The sequence below is a fragment of the Nomascus leucogenys genome, chromosome 16 (assembly GCF_006542625.1).
Source record: "Nomascus leucogenys isolate Asia chromosome 16, Asia_NLE_v1, whole genome shotgun sequence".
Taxonomy (NCBI): Eukaryota; Metazoa; Chordata; class Mammalia; order Primates; family Hylobatidae; genus Nomascus; species Nomascus leucogenys.
Genome location: NC_044396.1, coordinates 30,765,768 through 30,785,508, shown reverse-complemented (window position 1 = coordinate 30,785,508; position 19,741 = coordinate 30,765,768). Strand labels below are relative to the sequence as shown.

Sequence of the window (19,741 nt, the reverse complement as noted above, 5' to 3'; positions counted from 1 at the left end):
ACATATGAATTTAGGGGGAGACATAAACATCCAAACCATAGCACTCACAAGTAACATGTATGAGGTAAAGGTGAATTATTGTCCAGTCTTATCAGGTCTTGTCGTTAACCTTGTTGCTAGTACCTGTAATTTGACAAAAATAATTGCAGATGTTCAGATAATGGGAAAGCCAAAAGGATCCTTAAAACTCACCTAGGTCCACCCCCTCATTTAACAGCTGAGGAAGCAGAGGCTCCCTGTAGTTTCATGACTCAAAGTCACAAAGCTAATTCATAGTGCAACCCGAGCTTCTAATTCCCAATTCAGCATTGCTTTATTTATTTGTATCATATTTTGCTATTTATATAGGTTGAATAGAAGGTTTTAAAAGATGAACATTGTCCTTATTTTATCATTTGTCTATAAACTGTTTCTCCTAGATAGAACATTTTTTTAAATGTCATAATAGAGGATAAGATACATGTTGCACCGATTCTTCCCTCTCCCACCAAGTTGATTGTTCTGGGTTCTTTGGCCTCAAGAATATTTGGCTCCTATTACCTGCATATCACTTCTCATAATAGTGGGTGGTTTTTTTGTCTCCTTCTCCAGAGTCAAGCTCCTTGAGGGCACAAGAAGGTTGTTTTCATCTTAGGAGCTCCTAGCCAGATGTGGCTCTTGCCACCTAGGGAGCTGTGACTGAGCTGTGAGTGCATGTGTGTTAATTTAAATGTCTTTTTTTTTTTTTTTTTTTTTTTTTTTTTGAGACAGAGTCTTGCTCTTGTCACCCAGGCTGGAGTGCAGTGGCGCGATCTCGGCTCATTGCAAACTCCGCCTCCTAGGTTCAAGCAATTCTCATGCCTCAGCCTCCTGAGTAATTGGGATTACAGGCGCCTGCAACCATGCCCGGCTAATTTTTGTATTTTTAGTAGAGACATGGTTTCTCTATGTTGGTCAGGCTAGTCTGGAACTCCTGACCTCAGGTGATCCGCCCGCCTTGGCCTCTCAAAGTGCTGGGATTACAGGCGTGAGCCACCGCGCCCTGCCTTAAATGTCTTTTATGCTATGAATTAAAATGTCTAACTCTATCATTATTTCTAGTTCTTAAAACACTTTGTTAACTGTTACACATTTCCGGTGAGATGTAAACAAACAGTTTGAGAAATGGCAGATCAGGGGTTAAGCAAATTAGGGTAGATTAGGAAACACTTTAAAAAAAAGGTTCAGCTAAAGTTAAATGAAACAGCAGGAGGCCAAATGACATGCTTTACAGATAGAATATTGTGGATTGTTGGAGCTTAATAGGCAAATGTTCTCATTTTAAGGGTTATAAAATACTTTTTAACTGCAATTCCTGTGCTTAAAAGACATAAAATCCCCTTTAAAGAAAAAAAAAATGAGAAATTGAGAAAGTACTATTGATGCTTGCTCATAAGATTTTTTTCCTCCGAGCCTGCTTCAAAGCAGCCTTTTCACACTCAGTCTTCTTCTCATTTGTAGAAATGATATTGACCCTTTGAAGATTTTTTTTGTCCAAATTCTCATAGTTCATAAAATTAAAAGTCAAGTTGACAGTCTGTTTCAGCCCTCTCAGCCAGATCTTCCTTGACCATGTTCTCAAGGGAAGTGTGGGGAGGTGATTTTATTACCATTTTGCAATAATTGTATACTCTTATTTCATCCTCCAGAGCTTTTCTTTCAAGCAAGAATGTGTTTGGACTTCAAAGAATTAAATGCATACAACTTACACATTCACAAACCAGTAACAAGAAGGGACTAGGAAAAGGAAAACGGTGCAGGGTAACTTATTTCTACAATGTGTATCGGGAGAGAAAAGGAGAAAGAATTGCTAACAAAGCTGGTATATAACCGTGAAGAACTTGTCTCCCTCTTTAGCCTATTTCAATTGGATTTTAAACTCCTGTCCCATTAAGCAAGAATACCAGATACTTGCATCTAATAGCAAATGTGGCAAATACTTGATAAATTAATTGGAATCAGAATCAGAATGAAGTGGAGAAAAGGACCCTTCTTTAGTATCTGGAAGATTCTTCTATTACTGCCATTATTGGTTGTAGAAATCACTTGAAAGGAATCCACTGAGCAACAGCTCTGCGTTTAGCATTTGGCCTGGGGCTGTGAGAGATAGAAAAGTGAAAGTTCCCTGCCCTCAAGGAGTTTAGAGGCTGCCTAGAGGACAGAATCAATGAACTTGTCACCATAAACCAGGTAAATTAGGACATTTTGAGGGAATTCAAGTTCAGTAATGTTTAGAGGAACATTGAGACTGGGATTTGATATGGCTGATGGAGGTATGAGGACATGAAAATTGAGTAGGGAAGGAAAATGAAATAAGGTTTTATTTATTTCTCTCTTTGTGTGTTTCTTTATTTGCTTGTTTATTTTGGCATTGTCCTTAGGGTTAAGAGGAGGAATGGCATGATGCAGACTCAGAGATGACAGACAATTGATAAGACTGCGGGAGAAGCAAGAAACTAAACTAAAAGACTATTAATGACCATTTAGGAGAAAGCAATAAAAATTAACTAGTTAAGGTTATGGAATGCCTTGAAAGCCAAGCAAAGAAGTTTGGATTTGATAAAGGAGAAAATAAGAAAGTACCAAAGCTTTTGATTGTATGAATGGTGTTGTTGAAGAGGTGTTTTAGGAAGCAAGAGGAACTGGAGGCAGAGAGCTCATTCAAAGCCAGTCAACATACTGGGAGGCTGACACTGAGGTAGGGCCCAACATATAGAAAAGAGCGTTAAAAATGAATCTAGAACAGTCACGGTGGTTCACGCCTATAATGCCAGCACTTTGGGAGGCTGAGGCAGGAAGATCACTTGAGCCCAGGAATTTGAGACTAAGCAAGCCTGGGCAACATAGGGAGACCTTGTCTCTACTAAAAATAAAAATTAAAAAATTAACCAGGCAAGGTGACACATTTCTGTAGTCCCAGCTATTCAGGAGGCAGGAGGATCCATTAAGCGTAAGACGTTGAGGCTGCAGTGAGCCATGTTCATGACACTGCACTCCAGCCTGGGTGACACAGCGAGACCTTGCCTAAAAAAAAAAAAAAAAAAAAGAAATCCAGAGTAAACTTGCCAACTAAATAGAAGCAATGAAGGAGGAGGCCAGGGTCCCACTAAAGGTTGAAGCTTGGTGACTGTAGAAAACTTCACAGCTGATTAGGCACGGTGAAGGGGCCCTGATAGTAAGGCACTACATTTTCCCCTTTCAGACAAAATGCTTTAAACTAGTGTGGGAAGGGGAGGGGAAGTAATGTGCTCATAAAGGTTTTTTTTGTTGTTGTTTTTTTGTTTTTTAAACTCACAAAAAGGTATTCGTTTTTCCTCATGATTTTAATGGGCTTTTGGTAGTTTTAATAAAACAGTGTTAGGGGCTCTGTTTTATTTGTAACGTTTAGAACTTATGTTAGCCTATTAATGTCATTTATGCTGAATAAAGTGGAAATATTTTATGGAATGTGGAATAATGTAAGTCATTTTTATATCTTTCTAAATAAAAAGATTGATTAAACAGAAATAGCTATAAACTCTTCTTTTGGAACTTCCATAATGGGACTATCAGGGTGTCTTGCACCTAGTAAGTGTTCAATATATACTCCTTGAATATGTAAATATAAATAAACCCAGAACTAGGCCATTAGGTGAACTAGACATGAGGTGAAATGGAGCATTCGTGGTGGGTGCCGCTCTTGTGGGAGAACAATGGGGAGAAGTTCATTTGTCCCTGTCTATAGGACTTTTGGTGAGACAGGATTACCTCCATGCATTTGGCAGGAAGAAGGAAGACAGAGTGTCCCAGCACCAGCTTATAAGTATTGTGCAACCCTTTCACGGGTATCACAGGAAAGATGGGGTGTCGTGGAACAAATGAAAACTGATTCTCCAATATTTCATTTGGCCTCACCCTATTACATTCTAATTTTGTGGATATATATAAGAGATTCTTCCCAACAATTAATAATGTATGCAAAAAGCAGTGTATTTTCAACCCTTGCAAGCAACTTGGGCAAATTAGAGGTTGGTTTTCTTCGCTCTGGAAATAGAGTTCTAGAGTATTTGGGGTGATACAACATCTGCTTCCTCTGAGGACAAAAGTGAGGATCAGAGTAAAGAGATATAAAATGTATGAGAACATTACAAAAATATTGGCCATATAAAAGATGCAGTTTATTCCCATGTTACTTACATTTTTCAGTGAATGTACTTTGACTATTCTTTCTACGTCCTAGTAACAGCATTGCTAAAAATCCCCCAAAGGGAATTCTGCCTTTGGCTGAAATTATTTACCATAGTAGAGATGTTTTTACTTCTAGTTTGTATATGTGAAGTAAACAAAAATAAGTGATTTTAAAAATTCAATTTCTTTACCAGCAATATCCTCATCCTTCCAAATACATTTTTGATTTTTTTCAGATTACCATATATTTTGCACCTTTTCGTACTTTTGAATTCTGGTAATCATTTATGAATTAATTGTTCATACTTAAGTTCATTTTCCCCTACTACTTGCTGTTATCATGTATTATAATGATGTATTTGCTCTTTTGCACAATTATTTTTTGTTTGAATCATAAGATGTTTATGGCAGTGTGACTTCAGCCTATATGTCACCTTTTACACCAGTGATGATTATGACATGCTTTATCTGATTAGTCATGACAGCAAATTTAATGGGTGTGTGGAAAACAGTACCAATTTGCCACACACTTTTGAGGTCTTTTAATGATCTTGTGCCAAAATCCTAAAATACATGTGCCATATGCATTATATATATAGTTTAGTTTTTCTGATCAAACTCGGGAATATTACAAAAATTATAGTGTGATAGTATTGCCATAAAACTTAAGAGTTTAATAGGAAAGTATTTATGTTCCACAGGGATTTTCATCTTTGTTGGTAAGTTTTATTGCTTATAGCTTCCGTGATACCTACAATGAAAAAGTAGTGGTGTTGGCTCATAGCTAGATAGGATTGCTAGCCAGATCTTTATGCAACAAAAATGATTACAGTCACTGTGTATCACAAACAGGCAATAGGTGTGTATTATATGCTAAAACCAAATGGCTTCTGCTTTCTGAACCTCTTTTTTAGTCCTTGTCTTGTATCGTTTGCATCCATTTCGGTGCCTCTTTTCTCTGTCCTTCCTACTCTGCCAACTCTCCTTCCCAATTATTGTCATAGTCCTGATCTCCAGCTTCAGGATGATAAGCCCTAGTCTCCATTTCATTGACTTTTGTGATAATTTGACTTTCATCCTCAATGTTTTTCAGACATCTACACCTAGGTCCATCCTATGACACCTGTCACTGCTTCACTCTCTTCTGCATTATTAATTTTTCCCTTTCCACTAGTTCATTCTCATCATCATTTCAACCTTCCCTGTATCTCCCTACTTACAAAACCCTCTCTAATGTTACATCTACCTTCAGATACCACCCTATTTCTCTGGTCATTTTTACAGCAGACTCTTCTGAGAATTTTCCACACTTGACATCTCCATTTTTTTCATCTTCTTTTTCCTTTCTATCCACGTTCAGGAGGTGTTTGCACTCACACCGCTCTACTAAAAAGCTCCGATCAAGGACTCTGTTGACCTGTTCTTTGGCAAACCTAATGACCAATTCCTAGTCCACCTAAGTACAATAGCTAGCAGCTTTTAACAAGCTGCCCTCTTCCTTCTTTTGGAGATTTTTTTTTTCACTAGGCTGTCTATACCACATTCTCTCTTGGTTTTCTCCTACCTCATTCCTGATAAATTTTCTTCATTGGTGCTTCCTTGTTTTGGGAGGAAATCGTGGGAATCTTTCACCTCAGCACAGGCAATAAAAACAATACATTCCCTGTAGGGAATTAAAATAAAGAAAAAACAGTAATAAAACTGACTAAAAGTTGGCCTGTTGTATTTTTGTTTTTACCATGTACTGGTACTTCCAAATATTGTCAATGATAAATCAGCTCTTGCATCTGGTTGTAGACTGCTATAGTGCCCCCAGCTTTGGTATGCTTTGTGTAGGAGTGAATCCCAGGCTCAATCATGGACCCTCATTCTCTAGGTTATCTCATTCGATCTCATCTCAAAAACTTAAACTACCATTAATGCATTGCCCTCTCTTCCCCTCCACTTGCTCTCTGTTTCTCTATCTCTCTCTGTTTCTGTCCCTGTCTCTCCACATACACACACATACACACACCCCTTCATACCCTTGCCTACTTGACACCTTTACTTGCATATATAAACAAAAATTCTCAAACTAAACATATTCAGACCTTCTTTTTACTCCCAACTTGTTCCACCTGCATTTTCCCTCATCTTAGTAAATGGCATCTTAATTCTTATTTATTGGGCCAAAAACATTGGAGTAATCATTGATTCTTTTCATTTTCTCCCATTCCTCATTAGACCCATTGGCAAGTCCTATCTACTGCTCTTTCAAAATATATACCAGTTTCTCTACTGCCTCCTTGGTCCAAGCCACCATCATCTCTGACAATATCGACAATGACCTTATTTTACTTGACTTCTCTGTATAATTTTATACTTGTGATTCCAAGGTTTTTTTCCTTTGGCCACTATTTTACCAATCACTCCCCGATCCTGTGTCTGCCTCTTTTTTTTTTTTTTTTTTTTTTTTTGAGATGGTCTCATTATTGCAGTGGCAAGATCATAGCTCACTGCAGCCTCAAGCTCCTGGGCTCAAGCGATCCTCCCCACCTCAGCATCGTGAGTAACTGGGACTACAAGTGTGCTCCACCATGCCTGGCTAATTTTGTTTTTATTTGTTTTAGAGATGGGGTCTTGCCGTGTTGACCAGGCTGGTCTTGAACTTCTGGCCTCAAGTGATCCCCCATCTTGGCCTCTTAAAGTGCTAGGATTACAGGCATGAGCCACCACTCCCAGCCCTTCTTTGTTCTTTCTCAGTATCTTTTGTCATCCTTCAGTGTCACTTAATTTCTTAATTTTTGTTCCCTAGAGTTTTGCCCTTAGCCTTCATCGTCCATACTCTATATATTCTAAGAAGTGTCATTTACTCACAAGTCATTGGTTAATAACATTTTCAAATATATTCAACTCAGTTTTCTCTTCCAAGATCTAGTCCCATAAACTTATATGTTTACTAAATCTCTCTACTCAAATTCATGTTCAAAATTGAGCTTATCATCTTTTCTCTTGACCTAATCTTGGACTTTTTAACATTTCTTTTCTCTCAAATGAAATGCCTGTTCTACCTTTCTCTATGATTTCTTCCAGACAGTTATAATTTGAAGTGTGATGGATGCTATAGTGTGTCTCTTTTTTTTTTAACAGCAAGACACCTCTTCCTCTATTTAATCCTCTGCACGGCATCCCACAGATGAAAATATGATCATGGCACCTCTGCTTAAAACCCCCATGCTGCCAAGATCCGAGGAACTCTTTGCCAATACATGCATCCAGGCACAGGAAAAAAATAAATTGGCTATGTCTCAGAAACCTTTTTTCTACTGCTCACACAGTCCAAAGAGAGCAGTGTGCCAAATCTCATCAATCTGTTTGCTCATTAATGAATGATTTATTAAATAAACATTTCATGGATATGCATAAGTATTGTCTTGAAAATTCATGGCAGGTTCCAATAGCACATTTTTCATTCTTGGCTCCAAGCTAGCTTTTCTAATCTTCCTTTTCTGGGGCTATGAATACTTTCACTAACTTTTCCTTCCCAGATTTCTTTCACTTATGTTTGTATCCATCATTGCCTAGATTAGTTCTCATAAGTATAATTTGGTGTATATAACTATATAAATTTGACCTTTTTGAATGTGATGAGATGCAGAAAATTCCAAGCCAAGGATTATTTACATAGAATTTAGGAAACTTTACTGCATCTTAGGTTAATGGCAAATTTATTTCAACAATTATCATGTTGGTAAAAAACATTACCTAGTTATCTCAGGATTTTCCTTTATGGCCATATATAATTCACAAAATACCCTACCTATGAGAAGCAATAATTTCTCACATGTATATAACTGTAAAGGGTAGTTTATTATAAGTAGTAGCAATCCATTCCATGGCAGGATATATAAACATTAAATATTTAGAAAGTATAGTAGCAAGATTTTTTTTATTTGTTTTGCATGCGTGCCTAGAGATGGTGATAGCAACTTACATTTCATTCTTACAGTGACTAGGTGTGATAGCAAGAAAGAAGGTAATTGTATCCCCATTTTACAGATGAGTACACTGGTGCCAACATATTAATAGATCAGTTTAAATTTTTACAGATTGAAGAAAAGCATTCCTTATTGAGCTTCTTATTTTATGCATTTCCTATTAAACACTGCCTTTGTGAAAGCTCTAAAGTATTATTTATCTTTGGTTTCATTATGAATTGTTTTCAAGAAAAATAAATGTTTTGTGTCTTAATGGTGTGTTCAGTAAGGCATATGATTTAGATGACTGCAACATAGGGAATAATCTAGAAAATTACTCAAATCCAATATTTGTGTACAGATGAAAATTTTTAGTTTTGCAGACTGCCACATTTGTAGGCCTATATATTCTGAGATTGTAACTTCTCATCAAGTTTTTCTCTTATCAGAAGGTGGATGGTGGAAGTTTGGTGTGGGGAGCAGAAGATCCCTTCTTTTGCAAGGAAAAAACCTACCTAGGTCTGACTTGTGTATTAATACCAGTCCTTCAAAGTTCATATTCAGTTATGGTAACTTTTATTTATTTTTATTTTCATTTTTTGAGACAGGGTCTCACTTTGATGCTGAGATTAGAGTGCAGTAGTATGAGTATAGCTCACTGTAACCTCAAACTCCTGGGCTCAACCAATCCTCCTGCCTCAGCCTCTGGATTAGCTGGGACTACAGGCATGTGCCACTCTACCTGGCTAATTATTTTTATGTTTTGTAGAGACAGGGTCTCACTTTGTTGCCAGGCTGCTCTCCAACACCTGGGCTCAGGTGATCCTCCTGCTTAGGCCTCCCAAAGTGCTGGGATTACAGGAGTGAGTCACTGCGAGCCTCACTGTGATTTTTGTAAAAGGCCAAGCCTTTACAAATTGATACACATACTGCTTTTATTGCAGCATGTGTAAAATTTGCTTAGGGATTTACTTAAAAAAAAACTTTCAAACCACAATGCTTAAGAAATTGATGTTTAGTCTTGTTAACATTTGCTAGCTCCAAAATATCTGCACAAATGATAGTGATATTTTAAAGGCCTAAAACACTAACTTAACTGATGGACAGAGTACATTACTTATAAATACAATCTAAAAAGCCATAGTACCAAATTGATATAGTCTTTTCTTTGAGTAACCTGTGTTTGGCAGGATTGATCAAAGCCAGAGAAGAATTATACATAAGTACAACTACTACTTATTCAATACTACACACTTTGTATTTATTAACTTTGCTCCTTAATACCATCCTACAAACTTACTACTGTTTCCACTTTCACATATAGAATCCTGAATGTCAGGGAGGTTAAGTAACTTGGACAGTATCAAATAGCTAGAAACTGGTGGAGCTGGGATTCAGGTCCAAATGTATTTGGATTTGGTTCTTAACTCCACGGCGTTTCTTCCTTGCTCGAAGAGCAGCCAACGTTCTCCTAATGAAATACTTCTTTGAACAACATAGATTTCTGAGGGCAGGGTTGCTGTAGCAGAAGTTGGCAATTTTATGTCACTGATGTTTCACCTTTTATCTTTGCTCGCTCAAACTTCTCAAGTAAAAAGAATAAATCTCAGATAAGAAAGAATTGACCATTATTTCAACACAGGGTTATGTTCTCTGATTCTTCACAGCAAGAGTGAATGATGGTTTCATGGATAATGTCTCCAAAGAAATATGCCCAAGTAACTCATTGTGATGAAAATAAAATTTTGGGAATTATGAAATTAGAGAGTCAAGAAAGCATTTTTAAAAACTTGTGACATTGATTCAACTCTATGATTGTAGTCATTTAAAAACAGTGCAGTCTTAGAGGGAGGCACCTATCATCACAGGTCTTTGAGATGAAAGTGTAAGAGAAGTTATAGAAGCTTCCGAGAATCAAATAATATCACTGAGCCAAAGAAATGCAGCTTGCTTGAGAGTAAAGGTACCTTTGCATGTCGGGCCGTTTTTGCATCTCTATAAAGAAATATCTGAGGCAGAGTAATCTATAAGGAAAAGAAGCTTAATTGGCTCATGGTTCTGTAGGCTGTATAAGCATGGCACCAGTATCTGCTCTTGGTGATGGCCTCAGTAAGCTTCCAATCATGGCAGAAGGCAAAGGGAAAGCAGGCACACCACATGGCAAGAGTGGGATCAAAAGGGAGAGGGAAAGGGAAGGTCCCAGACTCTTTTAAACAACCAGATCTTGCATGAACTGAGTGAGAACTCACTTATCACCAAGGGAATGGTGCTAAGCCATTCATGAGGGATTTGCCCTCGTGATCCAATCACCTCCCACCAGGCCCTACCTCCAACACTGGGAAACACATTTCAACATGAGTTCCAGAGGGGACAAACATCCAAACCATACCACCCTGTAAGGAGTCTTTGAAAGAGTTAAAGGAAGTAAAGATAAAGAAGTACTGCCGGATAACTATTTTTTTCTTCTCTGGTAAAAAATAGTTTCAAAAGGCTTTTGACCTAGTATACAGCTATTTGAAAAACTTAGTAACTGTGGAGTAGAAAATAGAGGCTTTCATGAATTAAAAACTAGCTACGAGACAACATTGGATGAACCCTATCATGAAAAGAGAAATATTGTATGATTCCACTAAAGCAGTCTAAAGTACTTAAAATAGTTCAAATTTATAAATCAAAGAGTAGAATGGAGGTTGCCAGGGACTGAGGGGTAGGAGAAATGGGGAGTTATAAACAAAGGACATAAAGTTTCAGTTAAGTAATAGGAGTCAGTTCTAGACATCTGCTGCACAACATTATACCTATAGGCAACCATACTATATTGTGCACATAAACATTTGTTAAGATAGTAAACCTCATGTTTAGTGTTCTTACCACAATAAAATAAAAGCTGGTTTTGAGATAGGAAGCAAAGAGTTGAAATAACTAGCCAGTGCTCAGCATGAACAGAGGCTGTTATTGGGTGGAAGAGGGATCAGTTTATGGATAGGGATCAGTTCCTATGCTGATGAGCAACCTAGCAAAGCCAGCACGGTATGCTGAGGAATGAAACTTGTTCTAGACAATAAAGAGAAATTTTGATGAATCCCATAAGGCAGTGGTCTCCAACCTTTTTGGCACCAGGAACTGGTTTCACGGAAGACAGTTTTTCCACAGACGGAGTGGTCAGGTGTAGGTGGTTTGGGGATGAAACCGTTCCACCTCAGATCATCAGGCATTAGATTCTCACAAAGAGTACACGACCTAGATCCCTTGCATGTGCAGTTCATAATAGGGTTCATGCTACCATGAGAATCTAATGCTACCTCTAACCTGACGCGAGGTGGAGCTCAGGCGATAACGCTTGCTTGCAGGAGCTCACCTCCTGCAGTGTGGCCCGTTCCTAACAAGCCATGGACCAGGAGCGATCCACAGCCCCAGAGTTAGGGACCCCTGCTATAAGGACTTAAATCTAGATAATTGAGCAACTGGTTGGTAGATGGAAACACAATTTTATACTGAAATTATCCTCACAGAAGGTTGATCTTTTAATTTCAAAACAATCAGAAATGAAATAGATTCTTATATGGAGAAATACATTAGGAATTAGTAAATTTAAGAAAAAACATTTTAATAAAAGCACTTTAAAATATAAGACATTAAGAAGATGTATAAGTAATTTATTGAAACTAATTTATATCAGGAACGTATTAAATTCTTTCAAGGCCCCATTACACCGAGTTCATAGATGACTCAAGAAGCAGGAAGAAGTGATCACAAATTCCTGGCTGGGGAGGCCCCAGGAGATAGTACTCCCCTACTATATAAAAATAACTTCTGGGTAAAAACAGACAGGGCAGGGCAAAGGAGCTTTACTTTTCCAGAAAATAAAAAAATTACAAATCCAGCCCCATTCAGATAATTAACACTGGAGCATCCAATGCACTTCAATCTATTACTGCCTGGAAGAAATAATTTAAGAGAAAGCACTACAGGTCAACAAAGATGATGTTGCTTGGTTACTCAAAACCATTTGGTAGCATGCTCAGTTGCTCAGCTTTTTAGAAGAGCAGTCTTTGTATCCGCATAGGAAAAGGATGGAGAAGACCACTTGAAATCATTTTGAATTGTGAACTTGCTTTATCTGAACACACTGACTTGACTTTTGCAATGCCAAGACAAGTTCAGAGGGCATTGTTAAAATATCAACTACTAAGATAATAATAAATGTTGAATTTTATGTATTCTTCTAAATATTAAGCTTGTTATGATGAATTTGCTTTGAAGCGATGTGAGCTATTTTTTTTTTTTTTTTTTTGAGGAGAAAAATAATTTAGTTTTCAGGCTGCCTGGCCCAGGAGTCCTGAGGGCTGCCCAAAGGCAGTGCTGTCCAGCGGGGAGGTACAGAGCTTTGGAGTCAGATACTTATTCAAATCTCACTTCTGCTGCTCTGTGCCTTTGGAAAAAGTTAAACTGTCTGAGCTTTGATATCTCATCTCTTCCATAAACACGGTGATTTTTTTCTCTTGCAGATTACTGTGAGGATGAAGTAAGGACATGCAGGATACATGCCTAGCACCTAACAGGTTTCCAAAAATGATAATTTATTAGTTTACAATTAGAATGCTGTTAATATCTTTTATTATATTCTTAGGCTCTAAAATATCCTTTTACAGTTAGTCACATTAGCTCCAGTAGAAGTGGGAGAAGCTTCAAAAGTAAAACACAAAAGGCATGGCTAGAAGGGTTGTGGTGTGAAGGTTGTTTGACACTTGTGAACTCTATCATAGAATTTAGTCTTTTTCCGCAATGTAAAAAAAAAGTAAGAGTAGGGCTTATTGTAAATGAAAATAACATGGGATTCATAATGCTGCATAGGAATACAGAAAATGTTTTTCTTTCCCTTTACTATTTTACACCAGTTGGCTTAATATTTACTCTGGTGGTATATATTTTATTTTATGTGTGAAACATTTTGTAAGAATAGTACTATACTTTATTGTTTAATGCATTAGCAAATTATTGGGAGGAGGTGAGATGTGGAGGTTTTGTAGGCAAATAGTATGAGTACTATGCTTGGCAACTTGAACATATATCCATTATTTTAAAAATTCCAGTTGCCTCTAAACTTGTGCTGAATGCATCCCAAATTTTGCCCATGGCTGTTGAAATCATGTAGTACAGGTTAAATTTATTCCCATATCTTAATCTTATAATTCTCTGCATAAATATTTAGACTGTTAAAAAATTAAAATTCCAAATATTTCCCTGGCCATGAGATTTGTATGGATTATAGTTTTGCAAAATTGTTACCCCAATTAGCCAGGGCAGGGGGCGGGTAGGAGCAGAAGATTTGCCAGATGGGAACTTGATGATTTTTGAACTGAGATTAAATACCTGAAAGTTGTCAGTTTACTTACCAGAATAAATATTGCTTGTACAGGGAAGGAAAAGGTAGAAAGGAGTAATGAGTTGGAGACTCATTATGGAGAGGCTTAGGGGTAAGTGTGGCAATAAAAGGTAGTGAGAGAGAGGGCCGTGAGGACTTTCATTCTTACGATTAAAAGGAATTGACCAGCCAGGCACAGTGGTTCACCCCTGTAATTCCAGCACTTTGGGAGGCCAAGGCGGGCAGATCACGTGGTCAGGAGTTCAAGACCAGTTTGGCCAACATTATGAAGCCCTATCTCTCCTAAAAATACAAAAATTAGCTGGGCATGGTAGTGCGTGGCTGTAATCCCAGCTACTGAGGAAGCTGGGGCAGGAGAATTGCTTCTTGAACCGGGGCCCAGGAGGTGGAGGTTGTAGTGAGTCGAGATCGCGCCACTGAACTCCAGCCTGGGTTACAGAGCCAGACTCCATTTAAGGAATGGGAAACTTAAACATTTTGGCATTAATCTTGGTTTTTGTAGATGTAACCATTTGGGTTAAGCTAAAGAAATAGGTGATTAGCAGAATTCAGGCCTGAGTGAGAATGACAAAAATGAATGCTAGAAATAAACGCAGAATCAAAAAAAAAAGGAAAGCTACTTGTAGGATTTAAAAACTATGGTTCAATATATCATTGTGGTTAAGAGAACTATCCCTGAAATAAAACTGTGTGGGTTCAAATCCCAGCTCCATCACTTGCTATGGGTGTCATAACACAAATAAAGATATCATTCAGTACTTGGCACAGAGCAGATATTCTGTAAAATGTTGTTGTTGATGGCGATTGTGATGATCAATACACTATTCCACAGAAAATGATGTTGATTACTCCCACATTGTGTTAATAAAAATAGCGTAATTTGGCATAATTTTCAAATGTGTGATTATCATCAAATTGACAGGATAGAGTAGAATAGTGGATAAACTAAGTCAATGGCATTTTTTTTAAATACTATTAAAACAAGGAAGCTCAGGTGCTGGAGAACACAAATTAGTAATCTAATTAAATCACCAGCAAAAGGGACAAATCATGTTAACAGCAATCAGATTTGTTATTACAGACCAGTTATTAAAGTGATATATTGTAAGATACTATGTATCATTACTAGGTTTTAAACATTTTCATTTTACACAGGCAGAAGAATATAGATTAATCATTTCATTTTGTAAGTTAAAAGCTCCTTTATTAAAATATTTATATTATTTGTATGAAGAGAGAAACATTATTGAGGATCTAAACATTCCTTTATGAAATTATCTGTACAAGTAACTCTCATTGGAGCAGTCTCTAAGTGCCACATGACCTAATTTTTAAGATTAAACAACAGTTTCTGATTTTGACATTTTGTACATTTCATTAAATCACTATCAAATGAAGTAACTTTAATATGGCACCAAATTATTATTTGGTTATATTTTATATTCAAGGAACATACATATGTTATGAAACAGCAGCATTTTCACAGGTCTAGAGAAAAGTTGCTTTCCCCACAACTTGGTTTCCGGCCTTTGCTAAGACTGGGAAAACCTTTACAGGCTCCCAAATAGTGTGGTATTAAAACTAGATACATTGAAAATTTGACAGACTTTTTTTTTTATTTTTTTATTTTTTTTTTTATTTTTTTTTTTTCTTGAGACGGAGTCTCGCTCTGCCGCCCAGGCTGGAGTGCAGTGGCGCAATCTCGGCTCACTGCAAACTCCGCCTCCCGGGTTCACGCCATTCTCCTGCCTCAGCCTCTCCGAGTAGCTGGGAATACAGGTGCCCGCCACCACGCCCGGCTAATTTTTTGTATTTTTAGTAGAGACGGGGTTTCACCGTGGTCTCGATCTCCTGACCTCGTGATCCGCCCGCCTCGGCCTCCCAAAGTGCTGGGATTACAAGCGTGAGCCACCGCGCCCGGCCTTGACAGACTTTTATACCAGACAGACAAGGGTTTCATTCCAGGCCATTGGTGTCTAACTTTGTGACCTGAGGCAAATTACTTTAACCTCTTTAAGCTCTAGCTTCTTGATTTGTAAAAGAAGGATTAATAATTGCCTCATTATGTTATTGTGAGGATTACATGATGGTTTCTATACAAATAACTTATCACAGTACCTGGCAGAGATATGAACTCAGTAATTTGTCGTTCTTTTATTTTTATTTTCATTAATCTTTAAGGAATAGCAGTCATTTGGTCAAAGTCACCTAGGTACTAGTGACATTCATTTTGAACAAGTCTGTATATACGTGGAAATGTGTATGTGGTGGTAGTGGTAGAGATTATCTGATAAATTATGTTGATTCTTCACTAGAAAAAAGAGAAATGGTTTTTACACACACACATATAGAGAGAGGGCAGGGAGTATTATCTGCATTTGTATTATCTGTGGTATAGTCGACAGAGCTCTGAATTTAGAGTCCTGAAGCTCTGGGAAGCTACAAGAAAATTCTCATCTTCAGATCCATCTGTTTTAGGATATAGGATGTAGGTTAGTAGTTTGTATCAAAGCGTCTTAGGCGACTTTGATGTCTTACTCTGTCCTTACTTGAGAATCTGGGAAATGAAAAGCTGCATTTGAGCAACTTGAAATTTATTGGGGAAACATACCTGGACCATGTAAAAATTAATACATCATGATAAGTGCTGAAACATACATGTAAGCTAATCATCACGGGTGCACAGAGGTTTCACGTGCTTTTGGTTCTGAGGGAAGAATAGGAGGCTCACAGGGGAAGAACAAAAAGGTATTCAAGGTCAAAGGAACCACGTTGATCAAGGCATAACTTCATAAGAAGTTGTCAAGAGAAAGAAGGTGGACTTCTTGAGTGACGTATAGGATGTCCATTAAGGCTGTGATTTATTTGGGAGCTACTCGTGGATTTATAAGTAAAGACTGAGAATAAATTTTTTCTTTCATGATGAATTTAACATAATGGTTTTTTGGTGGGGGGGGCACTGAGTGTTTATTATGATTGTACTGTTTTTAAATAGATTACTGCTAAAGGCCAAAGGTTTTATACGCAGCAGGAAAAACAATTAGTAAATGCAATAATAGTGCCTTGGTATGCACTTCTATTTTCAAGGTTAATTATTTGTTTAATTAAAGCCTTCAGAATCAACCAGAGATGCTATTGCTAGAAATAGTAAATAAACATGATTCCCTTTGGCAGTTAAGAATTATGTGACCATTTTTTTTAACTTCTTGATAACATCTGGTCTTTTCAGACTTTAAAGACTATATCATGTTGCACCTTTCGTTGTATTATTTTCTATTACTGTTACTATTTACATAATTATATCTTCATTTTACACATGAGGGACTTGAGGTTTAGTGAGGCTAAGTAATTCACCCATACCTAGAAGTGATGGAGAAATGATTTGTACTCAAGATTCTATCTTCTAAAAAGATAGCTCTTGAGATTTTATGAAGGACTGGATTGGGAAGACTGGGAATTTGAGGCATATAGACGATTATAGAGGCTGCTGAAATGGTCAGGAGAGAGAAGAAGACCGAGGGAATAGAGAGCACCCATGACAAGAGACTTGGTAAAATGGAATCAACAGCAGGTGGTGACTTGGTGTGGAGAAGGAATGAGATGTCGAAGGAAATTTCTGAAGTCTAGTTGTTTTGTTTATTCCATAGGTTCCCCTACAATAGGGTGCAAAAAGGAATCACGCAGTTAGTTGACAATAATGATTTGTGTTTGGTGTTGAGTGTTGTAAACCAAGACATTGTTGGCACTTTTGCTCTAAAGCTCAAATAAAAGATGAGAATAAAGAGGTGGATTTGCTGATGACTTGGACTTATTCTTCAGGAGCCCCCTCCAGTGCCTGATGTTTGCTTTGGCACATCAGCTGTCATATACAGTAATGATTTTTTCTTTTCTTTTTGGTACCTTATCAGAGAAGTAAAAGTATGCTCATAATTTATGTAATGTGCTATTGTCACTACAACACACAATCCTATGAAATGTAGGCTTGGCCAAATAGTCCAATGACAAAAATAATAATGAGCCTTTCCTGATCCCATATTTTTTCTACCAGTGTGTTTGTTCTGTGCTGCTAATAATTAAGAATTAAATCTACTCCTATCACTCCTTGGGCTCATTTTGCCAGCTGCTGCTCACTAGGATATAAGGTGTGCTGGAGACTCATCTGAGTTTCACCTGCTACTTATCTCTCTTGACTGCCAAATTTTGGGTTCTTGTGATATTAGCCATGATGTGAGAGCTAGATATGGCATGCTGATTACCTTTCACTCTGATGTCTTCTGCAGAAACTGCCTCACTGGGAGCCAGGACTTGTGATGATGACCTTACAGAGCAGCAGTTGAGATCAACCTCAGGTAATGGTTCCTACTCCTTCTCAAAATATTTCCTTGTCCTAAATGAAGTGCTTTTGTCACTCTCATAATTGATGTAATAAACATTCTCTGGAACTTCTCTAATTAGATCTGATCATATGCCTTATTCAAATAAGTAAAAAGCAAAATAAAATAAATCCAATAATTGGAAGTATATGTAAATTGACTTTACATTTTAGAGCAGTTTTAGGTTTACAGCAAATTTCCCCAATACCCTCTCCCCTGACACGTGTATAGCCTCCTTCATTATCACTGCCCCCCCACCAGAGTGGTATACTTGTTCAATGATGAATCTGTATTGACACAACATTATCATTCGAAGACAATAGTTTTCATTAGGGATTACTCTTGGTGTTGTACATTTTATGGGTGTGGACAAAAGCATAATGACATGTATCCATCGTTATAATATCATATAGAAGGGTTTCATTTCCCTATAAGTCTTCTGTGCCAGTCTATTCATTGTTTCCGCCTCCTTGACCCCTGTAAACCAGTGATCCTTTATGGTCTCTATAGTTTGACTTTTTCCAGAATGTCATATAGTTGGAATCAAACAGTATGTAGTTTTTTTAGATTGGCTTCTTTCACTTGGTAATATGCATTTAAGTTTTCTCTATGTCTTTACATGGCTTGATAGTTTATTTCCTTTTAGTGCTGAATAATATATATATCATTGTCTGGATATATCACAGTTTATTTATTCACCTACTGAGAACATCTTGGTTGATTCCAAGTTTTGGCAATTACAAATAAAACTACTATGAGCATCTGTGTCCAGGGTTTTGTGTGGACATAAATTTCCAACTCCCTTTGATAAATGCCAAGGAGTACAATTACTAGACTGTATGATAAGAGCATGTGTAGTTTTGCAAGAAACCACCAAACTGTCTTCCAAAGTGGTTGTACCATTTTGCATTCCCACCAGCAATGAATGAGAGTTCCTGTTGCCCCACATCATCAGCAGCATTTGATGTTGTCAGTGTTCTGGATTTTGGCCATACTCATAGGTGTGTAGTTGTATCTCATTGTTGTTTTTATTTGCATTTCCCTGATGACATGTGATGTGGATTTTTTCATACATGTAATCTTTCATATGCCTATTTGCCATCTGTATATCTTCTTTGGTGTGGTGTCTGTTAAGGTCTTTGGCCAATTTTTTAATTGAGTTGTTTATTTGCTTGTAAGGGTTGTAAGAGTTCTTTGTATATTTCAGATGACAGTCCTTTATCAGATATGTATTTTCCAAATCTTTTATTCCTGTCTGTGGCTTGTCTCATTATTTTCCAACAGTATCTTTCAAAGAGCAAAAATTTTAATTTTAATGAAGTCCAACTTATCAATTCTTTCTTTCATAGATTATGCCTTTAGTGTGGTATCTAAAAAGTTATTGCCAAACCCAAAGTCATCCAGATTTTCCCTTATGTTATCTTCTAGGAGTTTTATAGTTTTGTGTTTTGCAGTTAGGTCTGTAATCCATTTTGAGTGAATGTTTCTGAAGGATACAAGGTTTGTGTCTGGACTCGTTTATTTATTTTTTTTTTGTGGATGTTTGTAGCTTCTTAAAGAATAAGTTAAAACTTTCTGCTAATAATTTTTCACATCAATATTTATACACTATGAAACTTCACCAAAATTATAGGTTTTATATAAAGTATATATTAATAAGCTTGATATTATTTTTCACAAGTCAAAGAGCCTAGTTGATGGAGTTATTTTTGGTAATTATTGAATTCATTGGATTTTGTATAGTCGTGTCAACATATCCTCTAATCCTTTTGCTTTGGTGTATATATATATATATATATATATATATATTTGTTAAAAAATGGCAGTTACACCTTCTTAGC

General features: G+C 37.1%; 1 protein-coding gene across 1 annotated transcript in view; it reads left to right on the top strand.

Moving 5' to 3' along the window:
• Positions 1-19,741, top strand: part of ZFHX4 (zinc finger homeobox 4) — a 186,643-nt gene that overhangs the window by 135,011 nt on the left and 31,891 nt on the right. Inside the window, exon 5 of the mRNA XM_030795128.1 lies at positions 17,808-17,876. Within this exon, the coding sequence (XP_030650988.1) occupies positions 17,808-17,876 (69 nt within the window). The remainder of the gene's footprint in view (positions 1-17,807; positions 17,877-19,741) is intronic.